The following is a 26,737-nucleotide window of genomic DNA, read 5'->3' on the forward strand; positions in this document are numbered from 1 at the left end:
AAAATAAGGCTTATCGTACACCAACATAAATTTATTTCCCCAACTTAAGTGTAAAAAACAAAAAAAGAGAATTAAATTCATTTCCTTTTGAATCCCAGCATTGTTGCACAATAAGGAACAACGGAGAATCAAAAGGAAATGCATTTAATTTATCATTTTAACATTCTTGAAATGAATTTCATTTCTTTTGGTTTGTGATAAGCCATATTTTGATAAATATTTAATGGATGATAGCAAAAAAAACACAAAGTTTCACGTTCACTCGATCTGTAACCCGGGCTAAATGGAATAACTGATCTGATTGCTTATTTTGATCGGTATACAGTGCCTATGCCCAAGAGCCCAATGCACACAACATCGCTAATATTCGTCGACATTTTAAACTTTTTAAGCAATAAGCAACCCATTACCAGGTATTCAAGAGTTAATCCTTCATAAAACATCCCAAAAATCACCTTTACTGTGGTGTCATAAGCTCAATCCACTATTAAAAATGACACTGTAAACGACCCTACATTTATAGTGTCACTCATACGGCTTGAATTACGTCAATTATAAAAACTGCCCATACAGCTGTTCATGACAAAAAATCTAATTAAGCATCCAATGTCCTACCCAAGACGAGCAAAACGATACATTCGGATGCCATGCCACACCAACCTGGACGAACGGTGATCGTCGATGCATCTTAATCTTAACCCGTTGCGAAAATCCCACCCACACTTATGACACTACTATCCGTCTCACCTTGCTTGTCGGTCAGCATTTTCATCAGCATCGGGCTCTTGGAGCTTTCCCGCGAGCTATCCTTCTCCGAGGTGGAGCTTTCCCCGCCAGCCGGAGCATTATGATGGTGGTGATGATGATGATGAAGCTGCTGCTGCTGCTGCTGTTGCTGCTGATGCGCTTGATGATGTAAGACGATACCGTTCCGTGTTGGGTCGGGTGGCGAACCGGACTGTCCTGGCCGGCCCCCGCTGGACGTTGCATCGCGTTGCACCCGTCGCTCACTGCCACCTGCTACTGCTAACGACGTGGAGGGTTCGTCCCGTGCCAGATAATGACCACTACCGATGAGAGCCGATTGTTTCGATTTTGTCTTCAGCAGTGCAGCAGCAGTGGACGATGCGCTGGATGACAGTCGAGCGGGTGGGCTGGATTGTTTCTGCCGAACACCTGGACCTTCCTCCTCGTCTTCCTCCTCCTCCCCATCTACTTCGTCCAGTGGGGCGGTGGTGTTGGTGATGTTAGAAGTGGACGGTAGCACATTGTTAGCGGCCAGCTCGAGACGATCGACACTGTCGTACCCGTACCAACCGAGGATGTCGTTCATCGCCGTTTCCGCCAGCTCCTGCAACGAGAAGGATAACAGCAAACGTGGTAAGAAGTTTTTGTCACGTTGCAAAGGTTTCCGGGGTTTCCGGGGAGAGAGAGAGAGAGTTCGTAAGAGGATGTCATTATTTTATTAAATTCAAACCCTGTGGGCTGTGTTGTTCGTTGCCCGTGTCCGGGTAATGGGACACCACTCGGGATTCCACCACTCCACGAGACCCGATGCCGGAGCGAGCTCAGGTGTGTACTGAGCGATGTACAGGAGTCGATGTCCTGCACTAACACAGTGTGAGCGGAAACGCCCTCCACCCATTTGAGCGTTGTAATTGAAATCCGACACGCGCATTGTAGTGGATATTAAATGTGCGATTAAATGGAATTCAAACACACTCGCTGGTGAGCGAGTGAGTGAGTTCCACGTTGTTCATCGGTCAGCACATTCCCCACCCGAAGTACCTGACCAGTTGTGAGTTAGTTTGGTTTGGGGGCCAGAAATGCTCAAAATGCCCAACAATTACGTGCTATAAACACGAACACACACACACACACACACACACACACACACACACACACACACACACACACACACACACACACACACACACACACACACACACACACACAAGCACAGGAAGAATGGGGCTGGGAGCGTTGGGTTTCAAGCCAAGGGAAAAAGTGTCCAGTTTCCCGGTTACACACCGGCTTTGCGAAACCCGTTTTTGCACCGGAACTGGAATCCTTTTCCACCACTCGCACGCACACACACACACACACACACACACACACACACACACACACACACACACACTGTTTTCCCTGTACTCGTCTCGCATCGTATTTCCATTGACAACCGCCTCAGGAACCTACCAGACTCACTGAGGTTGCAGGATAGGAGAGCGTCAGGATTCAGGACGGTTTGGGTCATCATCGTCTAGTATCGTCTCGTGTCTCTTGTTCATATTGTGTGCGTGTGTGTGTGTTTTTATTATTTTTATACACATTTTGTTAGCGTACAGTTTCAACGGTTTCTGCAGAACAAACAGCACAACCCGTGGGCCGAAAAGGATAGCGAGCGCTTCAGTGTGAAATTGTAAACCTGAAACTCGAGCACAAAACGAGCCTGGCGCATAAAAAAAAAGAAGAACAACACAAGCGCTCCCACTAAAGCTGTTTGTACACCAACACCGACGGGTACACCTAGAGAGCTGTACCTAGAAACTCAAGACCTATCTACTGGTTTTGCGAACAGCGACTGTAAACAGCGGCCGGGACAACAGGACAACAAAGGAAGCTCCACACGCCTTAATGAATGCACACACACACACATGGGCACCTCTGGCTGGGTGGATGATATCCTAGCGCCATGGTCCTTGTTTTAAGTCTATCAAACTCACCCGCCCCCCCCAAATGCAATATGAGATCGTTGTGAAGGTATTGAAAATGTGATACGGTACTTCTTTGGACCTAGCTTCGCGATGCTGCTGCTGCTGCGTGTAATCATCAATATTACCGATTTGGGATGCGTTACCGGCGGAAACATGAGCGAATTTATTTTGCAAGCTATTGTTTGATCAGAAAAATACGCATCCAACAACAAAAGAGTCAGTTTTTATTATGGTGTTACCGTTGGAGATTACATACAACTGCTACTGCTGCCTAGGCTCATCGATCCCAGGTTCTCCTCATTGTATTGTAGTGATCGCCCTATGGTTTAATCACACTAATTGTAAATTGTGAATAATAACTATTTTACTATGATTATTTTTCTAGTTTAAAATGAACAGTCTCTCATTTAATTTATTTCAAACTGTTGGGAAGGATATTTGTCATCATCCTAGCGAACGGTGCTTAGGTAGAAATGGGACCCCTAACACACTGATGAAATTGAATAATTTTTCTTTGGATACTGTGAAGTTGTACATACACATTCTGTGTAGCTTATTTTTCTGTTCAAATAGAGCTCCACGAAGGTTGCACTAATTCTACTGAAGTTGTGCAAAGTTTTCTTCAAAGTTATGTGAGAAGATGTCAAAATTTGGATGAAGAACCTTTTCTCTAAAATATATCACTCCTTTTTTAACATTTTTTGTGGTTCTTAATTTACTATTTTTCATTCAGATATTCAAAGTATGAAAATTTGATCTGATTTAAGGATTTAATTTCATCGCAAATGGCGCTATCATGTTAAGGAGTGTTCTTAGAAAAGATTTTTGTCAACCATGTAAAAGAGATTACTTCAATAGCCATGCAACAACAGCAAAAGAGCGCTTGAAAGAAAATTATTGAATTGTGATAAACTCCGTAAAGCTTTTGTAAAATCAAACATTAAACTAAACCCCTTTCATACAAGATTTCAATAAGTTTTTTTGTTTATTTGATCATATAAACCCATCGAACTCGTTTGCTTTAAACGGGTGAATTAAAACATAGAAAAAACATACATAGTCAGCCTTTTCATAATAATAATAAACTCGTTTACTAATTCATTAAACGAGCTGCACGTAGACATTCCCTAAATGTGGCCTGGGATATCTCGATAGCGAATAAATCTACTCTGGGTACATATATTTTCAGTTGTTCAAGGATTCATGGAGCATCAATAGATTAATTTAGTACTCCTGCTGCGAAGAGAACCAGCACGTTTTTCCTTCTATAGCTAAGTGTCTCAAGACCTAGCAGCAAAACAGGGGGATAGGTATGGCAGAAGCCACGAGGAACCATTTCATGTTAATTTTCGAGTAGCATAACGAGCCAACTTTCCTTGAAGGGATTTGATTCTTTCTATTCAAACATCTGCTTTAAGGAGACCAAACAATTGACGCATATTCAAGGATGGAGATGACAGCTAGGCTGACATATATTGCTGTGATTATCATTCTTCTTCTTCTTCTTTGGCACAACAACCGTTGTCGGTCAAGGGCTGCCTGTACCCCCACTGGTGAAGTGAGCTTGGCTTTCTTTGACTTATTGTTACCATAGCAGGATAGTCAGTCCTACGTATGATGACGGGCATGTTGTTAAGTCGTACGAGTTGACGACTGTACCACCATACCGGCCCCTGTGTCATAGGGTCATTTAAAACACGCGTCATTCTAAAAATAAGTCCTAGAGTCTTATTAACGCAGTACATCCTCGTAGTGCATGCGGAAAACAGAGTAACTCCTGACTCTCGGATACTGGTTACACGTTTAATCAAATTTATGATAAATGTTTAATGTCTAAAAACTGCTATAACACAAAATAACAACAACCTTCCCAGTCTCCGTTACAGCTTTCTACTTCAATTCATAAAAATATCAATATTGTTCATAAAACAGTAATTTCACAGAAAACATTAAAAAAAATACTGCAAACCCTAAAAGGCTCAATCACGGCTAATTTCCCATGAAACACAATCAATCGCTAAAATTTAGCATTTTTTAAAGACATCACTTTCATTTCTCACAGAAACTAGGTAAGCAACATAATAAGAAACAACAAATCTTTCTTTGTGTTTCCATCAGCATCACATCCCACAAACGATCGCAACGGATGATATCGAAACCCGGAATCGAAACGAAATCTTCGTGATATATTTCCCCGTCAACACCGCTCCATTGAGCAATCTCGGGGCGAATCGGGCGGCAGTATTGCATTTCATGCCAAGCGCACAAACGTCTGCTTAACTGCTGGAGATTTCCCGCGAACCGATCGTAATGATGAACGTTCCGAAACCTCGATCGATCGGGTGGCCCCCGCTATTGGATTCCGATTCCGCGGCTATCGGGCGACGCATTACGGTATCATTTGGCAGCACATTTACATCCGAGCGCGTCCGAGACCGCGTTGTTCCGCGATGATGGATCGCGGGCTGGAGGACGCATCCATACGAAGCTTCTCGACGGCTGCGTGTTTTGCTGCTTGCTCGACCACGTAAGGCACGCCATTTATAGCGTGGGGCTCGTAAACCACCGTCACGGTCAGCCCTCTCCTCCACTTTCATCTAAACTACGATTTCTGACCGTCGATGAACATATAATACTTCTAAATTTCAGCAATTAATTCTTCGCAGGCCACGCGGGCCCCTTTTACTGCTGGCAGGCAACGAGGAAAGCTGATACCCATCGTAGTACCGATTGTGTACGCCCAACCGGCCTGCCAGCCCACCCGACCCGTTCCGTTGAGACGTTGTTTTGCATTTTTTGGAAGACGCGTTCGGTCCGGACTGGACTGGACAGTTGGGAACCCAGGCCACCACGTGACCGGTGACGGGCAACTCGGATCGCCCGATAATCGAGTGTAAACCAATAAATTAGTATTAATAAAAACAAAAGTATTAACTAACCAAACCCGTCGCCCGGCCCCGGCAGAGGGCCAAGGGCTGGTCACATTTTGGGCCGCAGGAAGCTGGCTGCACGAAAGCTGATACCATTCGCGATGCGAAGGGGAGAGAAGGCAGCGATGGTGATTGGAAAGTAGTACCCGTTCCCCGTGTCTCCCTGTGCGAGCGAATCGGAGAGCGTAAACGAACGAACAACAACGCAAACCTTCTAAATAAACATAAAAACAGCGATCGATTTCAAATCCAAAACGTCCCAACACGGTCGCGACATGGTGCTTGCGCATTGGAAACATTTCCCCGCTCCCCGTGCGAGATAGATCGCGTAACGCCGAAATTCAAAGCGCAAGCCGTGCGAAGGAGCCCGCGCGCGCGCGAGAACCGAATCCTTCGACGCAACGGTCGTGTTTCACAGCAGCGCACAGGCGTATAACAAATCCATTAAATAATTTATCACACTTCACACAGCGAATCGGGGGTACAGATCTCACGCGGGCACATTACCGGTGCCCGTGTGGTGCCCACTGGCTTGGGGCCACCAAATCCCAAACCCCCGCTCGAGATCCGCGTAACTAAATATCGACTCATTCCAATCGACAACAAATCGCGCGAGAGGCACAGTTTTTGTTTCGCTTGTCTAGAAAGCAAGGCTTGAGTGCGGATAGATTTCCCATAGACCCCCTGCCTCTCGCCGGTCCTATCGGAGCAATCGATCAATTTGTCACCGCTGCGAAAAAAAAAACGGAACTCCTGTGACCACAAGGGCCAAATCACGTGTTTTAGTGGTTCGTGTCTGACTTCAGCAAACGCCTTGCTGTAAACGTCCAGTAGCCGCGGCCGGATGTGATGATTGATCTGCCATTGCGCTGCCCCCCCGAAAAGGGTAATAGCGTCCAATTCACAATCTCCAATCAGGAGAGAACGCGAACTCCCCCGTAGGCTGCCGGGGATTTTTTTGTTCGGGACAGATTGTTGCTGTATTATTTTCGCCTTGCGGATCTCTTCCACGAAAACGGAGCCACTCCACTTTCGGGTATTATTGCGTTGTTTTTCATTCCTTCACGGATCTCAATCTCCTGCCAAACATCTTTTCTGCGTTGTCGCTCCTCTGAAGCAATCTACAGCTACAAAATCTGGCAACGCGCGCGCACACCAGGGCATTAGGGGAATTATATTAATTCTTTGGTAAAACAAACCCTAGCCGACGGGGAAGAAATTCGATACCGATACCAGGCTGCGGGCTGCTTTCGCAACTTCGGCCTTCGAACAGCGAGAGAGCGAAGTGACACAGACACACAGCGAACGGTAGTAAATCGTGTCCACACAATCGCGCCCCGGATTAATTAGCCCCGGGTTCCGTGGGCGTCCCAAGACACAAGACCAGTACGCCACCGGCCCTTGGGAATTCCGCTGCGACACTGGGGCTAATGCAGAGTGTCTCCACATAATCGAGCGCACGTTTTGTCCTTGGACTAAAAAAGGGGAACGGGTTATTAGAATATTGAGTTTCCTGTGCGCCGGGAACGTATCAACTTGTTGTGCAGCTCTACGAGTGGGTGACGATTTTTGTGACTTTTTAATGCTCGTGTGCGCGAGTGTTTCTCGCACACAGTTATGCCATTAGAACCCACAGCCTAAACACACCGACCCGACATGATGCATGTCCTAACCGGGGCGGGGAGACACACATGAAATTGGTGTGAAACCGAAAGAAAAAGCTTCCACACCGCAAAAAAGGTGTCCAACCGTGGTACTGCTGTGTCCTACTTCGTTTCTTCCTTTTTGTATGCCTCCACACTGACACACACACGCTATCGTCACCTCTGGAAGGGCATATTCCGTAGCGAAGCGGATCGAATTTCGTTCTCCCCCCTATGGCGTTAATCGATCGTTTAAACCGTTGTCTACAATAGTGTTTTTCGGCTGATGATGCCCACTGGATATGGACCCCAAAAAGCAGTGATCCGCTTGGAGGGTTGGTTATCGAGTACACGAGAGGCGGCCTCCGGGAGGCGGCAAATGAACACGTCTGATCGATTACTTTGCGTAACATGAAAGGCGACACGCGAAAGGGTCACACTTTCCTTCTCTTTTTTTTTTGGACGAAACTAAGCATAATGTAACCGATGCCTATCATCACCTCTTCGAGAGCCTTCCACTTCACACTTCGATCGATGGCGCTTGCTGGTGCCGGAGACGTGTGGCTCGTGAGAGTGATCTGGAGACGAACATGAACAAAATGAAACATGAAACATCAGCTTGATTTCAGCGGCAAATGCGTTTATGTGTTGTTTGGTGCTGTCTATACAATAGCGATGGAGCCGAAAAGAAGGCGAAAGGAGAAAGTTGGTTGAGCATTAGGCAAACAACTGTCGAGTAAATCCTTTTTATCGATACATTGGATTTAAACAGTCGTGATAGATATAATCGATCTAATTAATACTTCACTGTCTGTGCGCATTGGACCTACTATTCGACAACGTGGTAAGATCAATCCAGTTAGCTTATATAGGGTAGATCAGTACACATATCGAGAGGGTCTGGCAGTCTATGCGATAGACGCACCGGCTTATAACAACTGGGGCCGTTGGTGTTATGTTCGATCCCCACTCCGATCGCAGCTTTATTTTAACCAAACTATAATATTTTTACTTGTGCTGCAATAACTCTATTAAAGCCTTGAACACATCATACCGTTGCCCTGGCCTTTGGCCCTCTGGCATGTAAATGACTGATCGTGATCGTAGTGATGAGTCTTGTCATGCATATAGAAAAGCCCGTTTATATAGAAAAGTGCCGTTTCTTACGCATCCAACAAGCTCTATCTTATAGATGACGAATTTAAAATCCAGTTTTGTGAAAGAATCTTTTAAGTGTCTAAGATACAGGGTTTTGTAGTGCAATGGCCATGAAGCATAGGAAATTATTAATTGAAGTTAGCTCTATAAATAAAGAAATGTTCTGTAGCATTTCCTTCTTCTTGTACTTGAAGCGTATATTGGCAACATGTGTGGTCTAACATATCAACTAGCCATAGCCTACTAAACGAATTTGCACATCTTCTACCCTTCCAATTCCTAACAGGATCTTTTGAACATGCGGATTAAGCGTAACTCCAGTAATTAAATATGGATTTATGGATATGTTTGATGACGATAAGTTAGATTTGGATGTATCTAGTGAATCTCTTTATTCAAGATATAACCTTTTCCAGGTTCATAAGCCATTAAAGTATTAAAGCATTAAAGTAAAGTAGCAAGAGAGTTATGCTGGACATGACCTTCGGAGTATCCAACAAGAGAATTAGTAAGCATGTTTCCTAAGACAAGGAGGAAAAATAATAGGCTTCCAATACAGCAATTATAATCTTCATCAAGCTCATTAAATTCGGCAAATTATTTTCATCAAGAAACCGCCCTGCCAAGTCCTACAAACAATATTTTTGTGATGAAGAATTTCGACGCTTCTCACTCATCGTTTAGTATCGAACATTTACTACACACTAAACTGCATCACCCAGTGTAGCAACATAATCTGCACGACTTCCTCAACCCACTAGCTGTGCACAGTAGTGCGTAGATCGTCCCCCCCAGGGTGGTACCCGAGGTCCGGAAACGTTCGCATTGCTTGTGCTTAAAACTGCGTGTAATTTGAAGCAACGGGCGCCAACGATAGGATCAGTTCGTTCGAGACATCAACACCCATACCTCACCGCAAGCTGCATCAAGCTACGTTCGTCTTTATTATCGATGCATCGCACGCAATAGTTTTCAGCACTACCAGGAAAACAGTACCCCTCGACCCCCATGACCCCTTTGCCGTACTCGGCAGCATCATCCGGGATCGGCAAATCGCTCCATTGCCGCGCACTAAACGATGCGTTACTTGTAAGTGGAAACTAACGAAAAGTGTCTGCATTTCATTAAACGGCAACACACGGTAGAAAGCGGAGATGTGTGCCAGTAGCTTGGCTGGTACACCCCGCGGGCAATATAACTCCGAGCACGTACTACACCCAACAAAACAGTGCGCCTTGGTGCTTGGTGCCTTCGTGCCTCCGTAGCGATGGAGCGATCGAACGCATCTGCTTGATGGAGAACGGAGATCCGAAAGACGACTAGCTGCTCGCTGCGACAATGAGCAAAGGGAGAGGGGTTAGGGATGTTGAAGAAGTGTAAATGTGATACTCATTTACCGCACACAGCCCGCTCTTTGTGCACCTCCAGTGAGAGTCGGGCGGCTGCTGCTGCTGCTGCAAATGTCATACCCGGCGTAGCGGCTCAGATTCCTTCTCCATTCCATGCGACGAAGATTAACGTTGAAAATCGATAAGGCACTCCCATCCATGCCTCCCCGGGCTAGCAGAGGCACTGGCACGGAGACTGGTGGATTGGTGCAGTTGACAAACGTCTCCCGTTGCAGGAGGACAAGGGAAATAAACAAGTATTGTAACACGATGACGGCTAAAGTTAATTAATTGAATAAGAAAACGAACAGTGTCACATTGCGCCCTTGCCGGCCCTGAGCATCGTTCACGTGGGCCGCCCGTCCCCCGGATGCGAATGTGGCAGTGATTGGCCTCGGTTGATGGTTCGCAATTGGCCGGTGCTTGATCAATGCCTCGCGCCCGTTCCTCGCGTCGTTTGCGTACCCCTTTGCCTGGTGCGGGGATTTATTGCGCCACTTGCCCGCTGTACACCGTTGTCCCGACTTTGGATTGCCTCGGACGAAATCGAAGGATCGATGGTGTTGTAGCAGTGCATCGAACATCGTTGAACAGCGTAGCAGGCGCGTTCGCCAAAGGTTTCATTCGCTCGTCGTCGCTGACAGGAAGGAATGGGAGTGCACATATCACTTCACATACTTTGTAGCGCCCATGTGTTCGCGTTTTTGGCTCGGGGTCAACGTAGCACCGGTGCAGCATCTGCTGCTTCGTGCGATTATGGACAAAGGCGGGCGGCAAGGGAAAGGAAACAAACCAACCAAAGACATCTTTTCCGCTGTCCCGTGCCAATGGGCCAATGTAAAGCTTGACTAATGCACCATGGCGCGGGGCAAACTTATCGTGCGGCTCAATTTCGTCCAATTAGAGATCAAGCGATGGTGGATCAAGCTGACGCAGGGATGATATTGCGTTTGAGTTATACCTTTAGCGAAGGATTCAATGATGCACGGAAAAAAACTATTTTAATCTTGAAAAATTTATCTTTTATGCAAAAGAATTGATTGGTACTCCTTGTAGTAAACAATATAATAATAAAAATAAGAAAGAAATAAAGAAAAAAGCATATCAGAACAACTAAAATGAAACAAATAAATGTTCTAATAAATAAAGTCTTAATTGATACAACAAAGATAAAAACGAAATAAAATCAATTACAACTTGCAACACGATGATAAGCAACACCGGGCCACTGCATTTGGCGTCAATGTAACAATTTCCTCGCAGCTGACCGAATGCCAAGCCGAGAAGTTCTAAAATTACGGTTGATATTCAATGCAATGCCCTTCGCAGGACGGGGAAAGATCAACGATCACCGTCTCTCTGCTGGCGACTGGCTGCTTGCCGGAATAAAGTTCCCGATTTCTACTGGTCGTAGATCGTAGGGCGAGACGATGAACCGATGCACTTAATAAATCGTATGATGTATATATACATGGGCACGTGGATGCGTACCAAATTCCACTACATTGTATCGCGAGGGTAAGCTGAGAATTTAATTTTAACACTGAGCGGAGGGCGAAGTGTTTGCGATCGGCTTTAATTAAACGATCGTTCGTTGGTAGCATGACGCTTGCGACTTTGGAGGAGCCTTTTTGGCCAATTTCGCTCATTGAAAACAAGAGGAAAGGTCACCAAAATCTATATCTAAGCATTACTTTGAAGCTTGTTTTACTATGAGATCGTTCAGAATCAAATATATTAAGATTAGCACAATCAGTGAATACAAAGAGAGTGAAATCTTGAACGTAATTTATGTTTGAACTTAAAAAAAATTGGGATTTTTTCTTCATGTGCTGAGAAGAAACATTGCTCATCAAAAGTACATTTTTGGTTAGCCTCAAAATACCAAAAAAGGGAACGAATGCTTATCAATGCAATACATCCCCTTTCCGACCAAACACACACACACACCTTCCATGTGGTTTTGTCAACCCGAGCTGTCAGCCCGTATCCTTGAGCGGATAATGAACGGGACACACTTATTTATTGCACTGCAGACACAAAATATGGACCTAATTAATGCCATTCGAAACGCTGTCTCGCCCTGTCGCTGTGTGCGGACGATCTGATATTTCCTTCCTCCGAACCCCGAGCTCCCAAACCCACCAACCTCAGGATGCCTCGCCCTCCCTTGCTCGCTTGCTTGCTTCTGCCTCCCGCGGTACACAATCCTGCCCCAACCACCATCCTGCCTGGAGAACGGGACCTGACGGGACATCAGCGTCTTCCACGTCTCTGCGTCCGGCGGGCAAATCCAGCTCATCCCCCTTTTCCCTAAAAAGGGATTGGGTGATGGTTGCGGCCGTTTGGCGCAATCGCAACACTGTTTTGCCGTTGCCGTTGCCAATTTCGAACGATCCACCCGGTCGTGTGGGAACTTCTCACCATGCCCACGGTGCGCTACGAATAACGCACAGTGTGTGTGTGTGTGTGTGTGTGTGTGTGTGTGTGCGTTGATTTGGACACGCGGGACACACAACGGCTCAAGACACCGGCAACCGGCAAGATGTTTTGCATTGACGGAAGATATCGGGTTACGGGCGCGATATCAGGTTACCAAAAAACGAAGACGAAACCCGTGGCAGCGAGCGAGCGAGCAACCGGTCGTGAGCGTACACGCGTGCGCTTGTGCGTCTGGTTTGGTACCGTTCACGAGGTTCAACACACCCTTCCCAGGGTTGTTTGCTGTCTCGGGCCGTACCGGCTGGGTGGTGTTGTCTTCGAATTTTGATTCTACGAGTAAGATCTTTGTTTTAAGATAATTGACGAGCAGAGGAAATGTTTAATGAATCAATTGGACACAACTAAAATTGGTTCAAAAAATTAAGCTAAAGATCAGAAACACCACAATACCAGAAATACCACAAAAACTTAGTTTGGAATAATAGCTACCTATCATTACTTTTGTTTTCATGGTTTAATTGCTTTCATTGTAATGTACTATGTATCAATCATTTTATAATACAGTTAGATACTTTAAGCGTAAAGAAGTATTTCTAAAATGTTGTTATACTAATTTTGTTATACAATTATAACTGTTATCAAAAACTACACAAATTTGAAAAAGACATAAAAACTTAACAAATTAATTTATTCAATGATAAAAAAATAGTTTTTTGTTACTATTTTTAGTATAACAGTATAACAGTATAACAGTTATTACACACAAAACTAGCCTGCGATTTTCAGCCTAGATTACTTCAGCCTCCACGCTAGAATTAGATTCCAGTACCTGCTCGAAAAAAAGGCAAAATTAAGGTTATGTTTACATTCATTCCAAGGTGCATTACAGAGATCTGCTGATGGAATCCTTAATCAAAGTGTATGTAGTCCAGGTGGTCTCATAGCATGTTTTTATAACCAAATTTGAACGTCACTTTTTGACCGGACGTGTGAAAACTTTTGTTCAAACAGGCTTTCTGGTTGCTTGACAAATACACAAAACAATCTTAAAATCTTCATTCAAAAGTAGAAGCGATATCAGCCTTCTATATACATACACCTTGGGATAAGCCCACCTTTACACCATACCCTCTTTGATAACTGCTCGAAAACTGCTATACAATCCAAACACTTGACAGGCTGAAATTTCAGTCTTTGATCTGAAAACGGAAAGGGGCCCTATAATAGTTATAACAACTTACAAAAAATTGAAAACGTATCTCTAGAATAAATATATTTATGAATATCGAAAAAAGACTAATTAATCTTATATAAATAGAACTCAATTTTAATTTAATATAACAAATTATAACAGTTTTTTTGTCACACACACACCCTCACACGAGATTTGTCCCCCCAGATCCTTCCGATAGTGGATAGAACACCCCAAAAGAAAAGAGGCCCCACTGGAGTCCAGTGTACTAACCGGCCACCATCACCACATTATTGCTGCCTCATGGACGCACAGTTTGATGACGTTGAAGCCATTCCCCCGACCCGTCGACCCATCCCCCCTCCAAAACGCCGGGTCGCCCAGACCGGGTTGGTTTCAAATTCGATACTCGAGCGACGGTTTCGAGTTGCTTAATAATGTTTTAACGTTTGAAAATTATGTGTTATTTTAGCGTACGAATTCGCCCTCGTCTCCAATAACAACCCACCCACCCCTGCCGCACCCCTTTTCCCCTCCATCGTCCCACCCCATTGCAAAACCTCCCAGCTCGTCATCATCATCAGCAGCAGCAGCAGCATGACCCGTGCATGGGATATCGTTGCCTGCTTTCCCATCTCACTGCCAACGGTCGTTTCAGTGCGGCGCGTAACCGGAACCATACTGAAGCCTTCGTCCTGCAACCACCCACCACCCCCCATGACCACCCCAACATGGCGTAGCGAGTGCAGATGGGTTCGTCTTCGGGGTTTGGCGAGAAAGGCGAGAACTTTTCGAAACTGAAACCCATCGAAGATGAAGAGCGACGGCCCAAAAATCTAAACCCCGTCCGCACAACAGCCAGCGGAAGAAACGCAACCGGCAGCAGCAGCAACAACAAAATATATACACGCAAACCCACACACACATACACACGTGCGCGCACACACACACACACACACACACACACACACACGCGCGGACACATAAACAACTTCCCTTCCATCGGATGATAAAAATCATTGTAACCGGATATGCAACCAAGCACAGAGATTCCCGCGTTCGCGTTTTTTTGGCAGCGGTAACCGAGCAGCGCATTCGCCATGCGATGAGTTTGTTTTTGGCGCAATTCCTCGAAAACGGGATCCGAAGCGCATTCCGGAGGCTGTCCGTGTCAGAGCAAAAGAAGGTCGGAAAAGCACACAAATATCACAAGTCCTTATCACAGTGCGAGGATCTGCTAGACATGTGAGACACTGATGCGCGATCTGATTCCGAGCGAATCAGTACGGCCGGAAAAGAGCGATTTTGTCAAATTCTCAAATTCAACTACTGGAACTGTATTTTACACATAAAAGTTTAATTATTTGAGATGTATAGAAACCGCCACACGCTAGCTCTCTAGCGAGCTGCATGCGCGAACGATGCAAATTTCCCATGCTTCTGCACACGCCGGCTGGCTGTGGGGGCCGCGTGTAATATGAAACGTTCCCCATTCGCTTTTCTGGTTTAGAGTTCTTCTGTATTCATTACCGTACACCAACATAAACCATGTGTTTCGCGTCGTTGATGACGGTTTGCCCCTTTTCCCCTTTTCGGCCGATTGTCGCGTCAGGTTACTACTACGCCCAAGGGGCAACGCTCGATTGAAGGATCGTTCGCTAGCGCGCGCGAATGTGGCATCTACTAGCGAGACGAGCACGATTTTGCACGAGTACCTTCCTTATTGTTTTGCGAGTTGGTTTCAGTCAACCGGCTGTCAGGTTACAGCCAAACAGTACTAAACATGTATGGAGAACAATACAACTGTAGTTAATCAACATGCAGTGAGACTCAAGTAATGAATTTCCATAGTAACTTTGAGCGGATAAATGTCAGAGGTCATGCTCCCAATTTTAAGAATATTTATGAATATTACATACTTGGAAAATTGGATTGGATATTTTAGTTCCAGACGATCTAGATCTAGACGATCTAATAATATAGAGGAACTTCCAGTACAGCATTTTAACCAAAGTTTGGACTACATCAGTCTCATCACTATTCCTCGACTCTCTCCAGAGTTTCACATAGCAATTATAATCTTTACAGGGAGCTCATTTGAAGCCCGATTTGAAATGAACTCTCAGATTTGAGAAAGCGTTCAACCAACTTCATAGAATGGTATTTGCCACCGTTCAAGGAATCAACACGACAAACATACTAAGGAATAATAACGACCTAAAAACATTTCGAGATTCTACATACATTATGAGACTAGTATATGATCGATCAACCCTTCAAGTAACACTCCACAACACCCTGGAATGGCGCTTCTTAGCTGTTCTAAAGGTTATGTCTTCTACAACACATAACGAAGCACCGTCAAGCGTAAGACTTAGATGGGATGTTGTTATATGGCTACGAAGAAACCGAAAGCATCTTCAAGAGATTCCTTTCCTTTGCAACGCAAACTGATGATAACCATTACGAAAGATCACCGGTACCAGGATCCGATGCGTAGCTGCAACCCGAATCCCATTCCATCCTTCCGCAGGGCTCTGTACAGCGGCACGGCCGTGCAGACGTTCGACCAGCCTTCTAATGACTGTCCAGCATCATTAGTCACATTCATCGCGCCCGGGAACAATAGCGCACACGAGCACCGTACACGGGAGTGAGCGAAGCGACAGAGATCATGGGTTCCAAGAGCTAGAGCACCAGGTGTAACTCTACACCTTGAAATGTCTCATTTACCGAAACGAGGAACCGCCTCGACCGGCTGGCCCAAGATCTGCTCCCCGCGTGCCGCGTTCCACCCAACCCTAACCTAACCACGCTCATTATTTAATCCTGGGAAGTTCCACTTCTCCACCGGACTACCGGAATGTGATACCTTCGTTCATCCGAAACCAAACACCCAGCCAGCAACCCGCTCACACCCAAACCCTTGCGGCGCCGTTCCCGTGATGCATTTTCCAAAGCTCACGCTTCTCGCTCAACTTTTGACGTGTGCACGAAATGTATCCGCATGCGTGTCTTTTACCGAACACTATTAGTATCGAGGTGCGCTCACACACACACCCGTGCTCGTCTGAAAACGCAGCCAGTGGTCTGATGGTGTGGAAAATATGTTTTCAATTTGCACCGCCCTCGGCCGGGTTCGAGCACCAACCAAAAGAGGACCCGATGGTAATAGATGGAAAATCTAAACCAAACCCAAGAGAGCTCCGGGTTTCTTTTTTCTCCGCCTGGCCAAACTGTTTTGCTGGCGGTAACGCGATACCGAGCGATGTGCATCGGGCGACCGATTCGAGCGAATACTTCGGAGCATCATCATCATCATCATCGCCTGCGTTCGTCGTTCGTCATCTTTGGCAACTATGCGGCTAACAGGAATCCGATATTGGTTCTACGGTCTAGTTGCTAGGTTGGAACGGTAGGCGATGAGTTTAGGATCACAATTTTCCGATCCGTGTAGCAGCAAGAATGTGACGTTGATCCTAGAGCGCGCAAAGTTCTAGGCAACGCAGCACGAAACTTTAAAAGAGAGCAACACTTTGTACAAACTAAGTTTGTTGCATTTTGCCAACGTTAAGAAACTTGTTATTATAAAAGGAATAGAATATGGTGGTACTAAAAAGGACCATGTCCCATCAAATTTTGTCTGCATTAGTTTGAAGAAACTCTCTTGAAGAAGCTTCGAAAGAAAGATGCTTAGAAGGACGATTTCCTTTTCAAGGAACCCTTGTTGAATGTATAGAAGAAACCTTGCTGTAGGTAAATGCTTCAGTAAAAATATCTTTTTATCATACGATAACCTTACAAATCTGTATTTAATTCGGCTCGTCCTGTACCGGTAGTCTTTTCGTTTCATCCACAAGGGTTGAACGAAGTTTACTTGGTGAGGTAATTTCTACCAGATACTTCAGCTGCGAAACTAAATGTAGAGCTGTGGAGGTTACTGATAAGTAAGCAAACATGGTCTATATATGGTTTTCTCGAAGCTTTGCACTATTCTGTAGGCTGCATATAGTATCTTGCGAAGCGTTTCTTTCATTCCTACAGTAGGTTAAGGTCTCTAAGTGACCGCTAAGTTTCTAATGTCTGGTTCATCTTCTACTTGGAGTAACGTCCTATACGGACATGCCGATCACGCAACCGGATAGTGATTCCTTGCTACGGGGGGACGGTCCATTTTATGCTTGAACCCATGACGGGCATGTTATTAAGACGTAAGAGTTGAGGACTGCACTATGTGACCGCGGGATATCTGGTGTACTACTTACTTATATTTTTTGTGATTGCTCTACAGATTAGGGATTAACATACAAATAGTCCAACATCCTGTCAAGTTGAGGTAATTAGAACATGTGCAATAAGACATTTACAACATGAAGTAAGCTAAGGTACAAGTGATCGGAAAACTAATTGTTGCCTTACTTATTGATCACTAATTTAGTGTATTCTCCTGGGAAATTCTATTAAATTAAAACAAAAATTTTACAACAAAGACACGCTAATACTTTAACAGTGTAACAGAAATGGCCGTATCGGAGTTTCACTTAGCGATATTACTCAAACGACAGCTGTGTGTATAAATTAATCTTCACAAAACGGCCCCGTTATTCGACACCACTGCGTGGTAACGAGTCTCTTGTGAAACTTGTAACAAGAAAAGAAAAAGTCCAAAATTAACCAGGTAATCACGACCGGCTTCTTCGCACTGTCGCTGCAAGCACGCTCCAGTTCCAGGGCGACCTGTATGGGCGACCTGTCCTCCCGGTCCCTGTAGTGCCGTGTAGCTGCTGGAATATCAAGTTATCAACTGCCGACTTCATTCGCACTGGATCGCATTTCAATTAGCAAATCATTTCACCGTGCGCCGGCCATCGTTTCCAGCATGGATCACGTCTCCCGTCCCGTTCCGTTGCGCGACACAGTCACGTCACATTTTGGTAGGGTTAACGTAAGGGGCATGGGAACCAATTTTGTTGAGGTTTGAAGAAGAAACTGTAAATAGGTCCTTCAGCTAAAAGCTAAGCAATGCCAAATTTGTTTGTCATAAGTTACAAAAATGCTTCTTATTGGCATTCTCCCTAAGAGTAACGCTGTGAAAACAATCCCCATTCCAGTGCAGTCGTAACGCATGAAATGGAGATGTAAAAAGATGTTGAGATAGTGGTAGCCACACAACAGTAATTTATTGACCCGTTGGTAGCAACTTGAAAAAATAAGTTCATCGTTCCCAAAAAGATGCAACACTAACCAGTACAGTAGGCTTTAACGGTGGTCACCGAACGGACAGCCCAATAATTGGAGTTCGTAAGACGGAAGGATAACCGCATACGCACGTACAGCGACAGAAATAATTAAAAATGCAAAAACAGTATCACATTACACCGACGATCACAGTGAAAATCTCTGGAACCGTTCGTTCCCTCACCGCCCTTAGCGACAAAGGGGTGAGTGTGTGATAAGCAGATTTTTTTCCTCTTGTAGCGCAAATCGAACCAATTGATTTGGTTGAAAATTGATGGTAAAATTAATAAAATCTGCAAGATCGATTTATTGCGCTATTCATTCATTTACGTGTATAGTTGTGTTTTTTGCCTTCTAAAAAAACGTTAAAATTGAATCGGTTGTACTGTTGTTTTGTATCATTATTTTTTATCACACTAACCCTTGCACTGGTGCCGCTTGTCAATTTGATTCACAGCAGTATGCGGACGGAGCAGGGATAGTATTCAATTTCAGCCGGTTTTACCATTTGCTGCAGCATTTTTGCAACCCTGCAACTCCTTCGACGACCCGCTATAGACGCTGAACAGCCGATTGTGAAGCCGGGTGGGGGGGAATTTGGGTTGACCGATCGTCATCGTCATCGGCCCAGACCCGGGTAATTCGTTGACCCGTCATTACTCGGGACAATTGTTTTGTAGGTTACTTTTTCCATGTTTCATGCATGTAGCCGTTCTTAGCCCGTTTTGCTTGTCAACCGCTAACGAACCGATGGTTCACCTCATTTGCCGGGGACTCCAGTTGGCGGGTTGGTGAAAAATGATACCTGATGAGTTTGAGCAGTGGGAATGCACAGACACAGACACATAAACACTTTAGAGAGAGAGACCAAAAAGAAACAAACAAGTCAAACAACAGGACACAATTGTCAGCGGGAAAAGTAAACCAGCGCAACGCAATGCGGGAAAAGACGGGCTTTGTTGCGATGTAAAAGAAACCTCTACGCAACCAAAAGCCCTCAGTGACTTGGTGATCACAGTGTAAAGTAACGTACGATGCGGTGCTGGCATGGCACGCGGTGATAAAGCTACCTGCTGCCAGCGGTGGGCCGGTTACGTGTAAGTCATTCTACGTATGATTGCATGCAATTATAATAAAGACCATAACCAAAGGCAAAGATAGATCAAGAATACGTTGAAGCTTTAAAGAACCTAAGCTCCATTGAGATGATGAAAAATCGCTAGAAAATAATGTCTCAGAAATCCATAAAATCCAAGCAATTTGGAGTGTAATTTCTTAAGTTATATGAAAAAAAATTAGACAAATTACACAGCCGTTTTAATAATGTTAATAATGGAATATAATAATGTTCTTGACCGCTTGACGCTCAAAGATATTCGCTAACCATATTCCAGTTCGCCAACTACAAGGAATACCTAAAAAATCAAAGTAAGGTTTAACATCTCGGCAATAAGCCTAATAAATAGAAAATAAAGATTTCTGATATCCATCGTTTAACAAATGAATTTGCGAAGAAGTTAACAACGGAATTAACTACACTCACGGGCCACAATAAGACCCAAAATGCTTTTTTTTAATCTAAGATTTTCCTCATACAGAAAGGTGTTCTACTGGCTCAATAGTCCCGCATCTATAATGCTTTGAACCATCTAATGTTTGAATTTTAAATTAAATGTTATTCATCATCACCTTCTTCTTCTGCTGGCTCAACAAGCGTTGTTGGTCAAGGCCTGCCTGTACCACTTGTGGGCTTGGCATTCAGTGACTTATGGATTACACATAGCAGGATAGTCAGTCCTACGTATGGCGGCACGGTCCATTTGGGGCTTGAACCCATGACGGGTATGTTGGTAAGTTGTACAAGTAGACGAGTGTACTACGAGACCGGGTATTCATCATCACATATTGTTAAATGCAGAGATCAGGTGTCAGGTGTACATGGATGGTAGGCTACAGGCAGAGACCGAGCATCCTGAAGTATGATTGTTGATCGGGCCATGTCACACCATCGTGCTCTACCGTGAGTAGACCAACAAGAGAGAGAGAGAGAGAGAGAGAGAGATAGAGAGAGAGAGAGAAAGAGAGAGCTATTCATCATTGCACAAGTGACTTTTTTGGCTAGCCTTAGAGAACAAAACTGAGCGAGATCATTTCCTTTGCATGAACATATTTTGAAAGGTAATTATTTCAGCTTCATTTTCCTTTCGAGTCTCAAGTCGCTAAGAATCGTCGACCATTTGGAATTGGATTTTTCTGCAATGCTCTGATTGTTGTCTAATAGTGCCAAGACGTTGTAGATCCCGGAACAGGTTACAAACTGCTACACTGAGTCCGTTTTAGAAGCCACGAGGTGCCACGATTTTGGCCATCACGGTTGGAGATCGATTGATATAGTTGTCAAATTTTCTTTGGTGACTTATGGGATACTATTGTTGAATACTTTATAATAAGAATTTATAATCCATGAAAAATCGAAAATTTTTGTCCATTTTTTTATACAAACGTCATAAAAATAGAGCGAAAGACCGATCAGATGTAAAGCTGCAGTATAGGGACGGGCTTGCGACATGAAAAATAACCAAAATCCAAAAGCTCTGTAAAACTAAGCTACTCGATGTTTTACTGCAATAAAATGAAACTTTAATTTAAATAAAAATAAATTCACTAATTTTTGTTATCAAACCAACTCTTTCTCATCTGCGTCATGCATGGCACTGCAGATCTTTCACACAAATCATAGCAATGAAAGATCAAACAAACGCCATGATCATTGAAACGTCAAACGGTTGAGTTTTGTTGTCCCACTCCCACTCCTATGCCCAAACTTCCCAGCTTCTCACTATTTCACCAGATCGACCGAACCAAATAAGTTTGCTTTTTAGCGTATCGAAAAAGACTCGCGCACACCTTCACGCGCCTCCAAACGAATTTTTCTGTGTCCAAATCTGCACGCTGCACACACGCGACTACGCGAGAGGAAAACGTCTTAAATTTCCACGCCTTGTGTCGGGCGTGTGTTGGCACACAGAACGCAGGAGACGAGCGGACTACAAAGCACTGCCGGGAAACTGTCTTTGAAATAGAAATCGAAACCTGCCGAGGGCCGAGAGTCCGTGTCCAAATTTATTACAAGCTCGCGCTGCAAACGGGGAGGGAGGGGATGTCACACGGTAAGCTAAAACCCCGTGCGTGGAGCCGCGTTTTCCATCACACATACACACATACACACACGGATAGAAAGTGAATGAGCGTGACACGATGGATTTATGTTTGCGTGTTTTATTTCACGTGCGGAAATTATGGAAATGGATAGCCATTTCAATCGCGGCTGCTGATCGGCCGTGACGGTTTTAAATGGTTTTTGTGTGTTTAGCCATTTCATTTCGAGTGTCACATTATGGGGGCACTATCTTGGGGAGATGAAGGTTTAAAAATGACTATGTCATATAAAGTTCCAAAATAATGATCGGCAATCCATCCAAAAATGAATAAAAGTATAAGATATAACATTATTTACATGTCATGAATTTAAATTAAACATGAATTTAAATTACAATTATTTACGACTTGAATGTAATTTAAAAAAATAAATAAAAATAGACCCTTTTCCCAGGGACTAAAAATACACGTAAACGATCGCCATGATCCATGCGGTTGTTCAGCAACAATGTCATCATTCCCCGGTGCCCTTTTCCAATTGCTTTGATATCCAATAAATTAATCTAACCCGGTACAGCACACGACAATGTACATGGACGCATGCTTGGGCCAAATTATTAATGAGCAACCCATCAACAAACACTCCACAACACACTCGTGTATTCGCACCTTTCGACCAGTGAAAATGATCCTCGAAAGAAGCGTCAAAAAGGCATCGTGCAGCGTGGTGCGGTAATAGCGATCAAACACGCGGCCTGTGAACCCCTTCTCTCTCTCTCTCTCCGGCTACACCAAAAAAAACGTGAAACTGACAACGGCAGGTGTGCAGCAGCTAAACCCGACCGTTTGAAATTGTAGAGGACTTCACAAGGCACATCGCCGTCGCTCGGGGCCCAGTAGGTTCGTCTATCTTACGGGACGGCGCACTGCCACGTATCATTACCTCGTGGTGGTGTCTCGTGGTGCCTGGGGAAGATAAAACCCGCCCTGTGTGCACAAACCTTTCGCCCGCCCCACTGTGGTTAATTTGATCCGACCACGACGACGACGACGGCGAGAAGGACTAAATATAAGCCGCGGTAAATTGCATCAAAGTCTGGTAGGATGTTCGTGATAATGTGTGTGTCTGTATTTTTTTTTTTTTAGTAGCGGGTAGGGTGGTGTGTGGAGGATGGGCTGTGCTCTCGTTACTACTTGTTGCTTCTCCCACGGGAAAAGGGCACCATACAGTACAGCGTTAAGGGGCCGGTGCAGCACGAAAAATGTCGGAATTAAATGCCGTTCTCTAAATGCTGCTCCCAATAAATCAAGCGATGCGAAACTCTTTGCCAAGTCGGGTTTGCAAAAAGGCACAATGTTCTACCACACACCATTGTACACGACACTGGTAAGCTGATCTTATTAGGACGAACGGACGAACGAAGGCAGGAAAATGAACGGAAAATCGTAATATGACACCAGACCAGTAATGAACATTGTCAAACAAAGATAACCCAAGGACGCAAGCATTCTATTAAATAAGCAATATTTGTCTAATTAAGACACAATTGGCATGACATAAATTTAATAAATGATGTAAATGCTATTTATTTCAAGTATCGTATTGTCTCATTTACCTTTTTCCAATGTCCCTGTCTCTAAGTCTCATAGTTCCTCATGGTGTTCTACCCGTCAACCCATCAAACGCAGCACCATGTCTATGCATCACCTCAGGCTCATGCCTGTCCAGCGGTAGCGGTCAAATTACCAACCAGAGACACCCGAGCATCCCTGGCCCTAACCGGTACGATTACGGTACGGTTTCATACATCAAGGCGCTCGAGAATTCGCATCCACTGTGTAAGGATAGTGCTGTGCGTCCCGTTTTTGGGGCGGGCAAGGACTACGGCAGCAAGCTCCAATTGCAATTCCACACTAGCGGTTTTGTCCGATGTAACCGAATAGGTAACCCGGACGGTTCACTTCACCATACCAGGCGCTATGCTGACGTAAGGCGTACAAACTCAGCTGAACCGTTACCAGGACATGTTAGCAAACATTATCCACGTAAACCAAAAAAAAAAACAGATCCAGGATAATTGGGAAGTAATGGCTACTCAGCTCATATAAACAAAGAACAGAACGGAGAAAACAGGATTAAGCTATCGATTACGTGACGCTAAGCATGTTTTTTCGTACTTTTGTGACAAAATATTCGTTTTTGATGGACAATTTAGACATTATAATACAGCTAGAATACGTCTTCTATTAATTTTCTCTTTTTGGTATCAAACTATAATTTACTTAAATTAACTTTACTACGGGCTTTTTACCCACTCGTTTTTAAGTCTATTCTTTTGTGGGAATAATTAAAATATAAGAGATATAAAGGACCAAACAGGAGTTGGAACGCTCCTGGTGATTACAATTTCGGTCACATAACCCAAAATCGAAAAAGGTCTATTTCAGCGCCACTTTTTGCACATACAGCGCTAAATGGGCTTAATTCCAGTGTTGTCAAACTCACATCCGCATTCAGAATGGATTGAATGTTTGTATGGATGTAAAATTGTTGAAATTCCGACTAAACTGATAAGGCTAGTTAGAACGACTATGACCAACGAAGATGAATGGAAAACTCTCAGGGCCTTTGGCTACCACCAAAGCTCTGCGCCAGGGGGATTGGTAATTCAACCTGGCGCTAGAGAGGGCCATCCGCGATTCGAGGGTCGAGATTTCAATAACTCAGATCCTGGCATACGCTGATGATGTAAACATCATTGGCTATAAAGCAGAAGCCTTCCAAGGGATCGAGCAGGTGGTAGAGAACCTCGGATTGCAGATAAACGAGTCAAAGACCAAATACACATTCGTAACATCAGCGACCCTACCAGAATTCACCTATCTTGGGTCAAAGGTTAGCGATGAGAATAGCATGACAGCTGAATTGCACGCAAGGATGCTGACTGTCAATCGATCTTTCTACAGCCTGAAAAATCAGTTCAGGCTGGGACTAGTTAGCACCTACATAGTACCGGTACTCACATACGCCTCTGAGACATGGACACTGTTCCAATCTGACGAAACCCTCTGAGCCGCGTTCGAGAGTAAGATGCTCAGAATGATACTGAGAAAGGGCTAAATTAGCTGAATTAGCTAGACCCCAAAGTCTCCAGACAAATAAGCAAGCAAGCAAGATCACTAAATGCCGAAGAAATAACGCTCAATTCTTTGTTGTCAAGTCCAATAATTGACGTTTTAATCGTAATCGGATCGTGATTCCTTTAGCAGTTTTTAACAATTCTACAGTATACCAAAAAGTTCACAAAGTGTTTCTAGCGCCTGAAAAGTATCTGTTGTTTAGAATTTCGGACCGGTCTTGTGGTACTGTCGTCAATTCGCACGACAGTAACAACATGCCTGTCATGGGTTCAAATCCCGAATGGACCGTGTCCCCAGACGTATAACTGACTATCCTGCCACGAGTAATCAATTAGTCATTGAAAGCCATCCCCATTAGTGTTACAGACCACAGGCCTTGACCGACAACGATTGTTGTTCCAAAGTAGAAGATGGTTTGAATTTTAACAAATTATTAATGACATTAAATTATTTTAAATTTTTCCTCTCAACGCACGTGTTTGACTCCGCTGGACAGGGCGAATTATTGCTCATCACAAAATGAATGATTTCAATTCAAAATTGATAAAAGTAGCAATGAAGCAAAAGAACATTGTTCATGGTCTGTTTTAAACAATGTTATCCAATTGTAGTTTTCAACTCAAGTTTAGAAAAAAAACATTCTCATTATTAATTACGGTAATATCCTTCTCTACCGACCACGCAACACGTTCCACCGGGTTAAGTTTTCTGCGCTTAAAAATAAATCGTCAAGAAAAACGGCCCTCCGGATCGATTGGTATCGATTTTTTTCTTCTTCCGCGTGTCACCCGAAGCACGCGTGCCGATGAAATACGATACCAGGGTGACGTACTGCCCTGCTGCCGTTGCACAATGCAACGGGCTCAAATGACCAGCAGTGGCGCACTAGCAAGGCCACCGTACACCACCCCGCAACAAATTGCGTGTTTATTTTCAATCAGGATCGATTTTCTGGCCCAATTTTCCCACCACACTCACCTTGATCGTGTCGTTATCGGTACAGATTTCCTTCTTCACCTTTATCCGCGGCGGTGACGTGCTCGCCGAAGATGATGCCGTCGCCATGGTAACCCACTCGTTGCTTAGGGTTGCATTACACGCACACACACGACACAGTTACACAAGCACACACAAACACACACAGTTGCGCGCAAAATGCACACCACGTGGAAGCAGTCGTTTTTTTTCTATCACGCGATTTTATGTTAAATTCTTGTCTGACCAGTGTCAGACGCTTCTGCCTGCCTACCAGCAGGGAAGGTGATAGTGGCGCAGTGGTTCCTCTTTGTGCGCGTACCGTACCACCCGACGAAATATGATCCCGCTCACATGCCACCAAATTCCTCCCATGTCATACGATACACGCGGCAAACGGCAACGCGGGATCAGACCGGGGGGCCCCCTGCGCAATGATTTCACTCCACTCGCGAAGAACGTTACCAATTTTTCCCAGGTTTTGGTTCTTTGTTTATTTTCAAATGCTTTCTCCTCAGGGGGATTTTCCGGACACACACTTTGTTCACTTAATTTCAGCAAATTTCACTGCTTTTTTACTGCAGTCGACTAGGAAACAAGCACGGAAAAAATACATTTAAATTATTTCATTACAAATTTGTGTCATAATTGACTCATCGCACAAAAAATCTGTCTTAATTTACAAACTCTTTTCACTATAAACGTGTTCAGCTGCAGTTGGCCAATCAGCCAAATTTAATATCACACACCTTCA

At 44.4% G+C, this 26,737-nt stretch overlaps 1 protein-coding gene across 2 annotated transcripts in view; it reads right to left on the reverse strand.

The window, feature by feature from the left end:
- The window catches only part of LOC120902658 (formin-2), a 33,738-nt gene that overhangs the window by 5,639 nt on the left and 1,362 nt on the right, over nucleotides 1-26,737 (reverse strand). For both annotated transcript variants that reach the window (XM_040311609.1, XM_040311608.1), the window contains exons 2-3: nucleotides 25,987-26,571; nucleotides 748-1,351 (exon numbers count right to left, since the gene is read on the reverse strand). In XM_040311609.1, coding sequence (XP_040167543.1) covers nucleotides 748-1,351; nucleotides 25,987-26,073 — 691 coding nt within the window. In that variant the 5' untranslated portion in view covers nucleotides 26,074-26,571. The remainder of the gene's footprint in view (nucleotides 1-747; nucleotides 1,352-25,986; nucleotides 26,572-26,737) is intronic.

Source organism: Anopheles arabiensis, chromosome 3 (assembly GCF_016920715.1).
Source record: "Anopheles arabiensis isolate DONGOLA chromosome 3, AaraD3, whole genome shotgun sequence".
NCBI classification, from domain to species: domain Eukaryota; kingdom Metazoa; phylum Arthropoda; class Insecta; order Diptera; family Culicidae; genus Anopheles; species Anopheles arabiensis.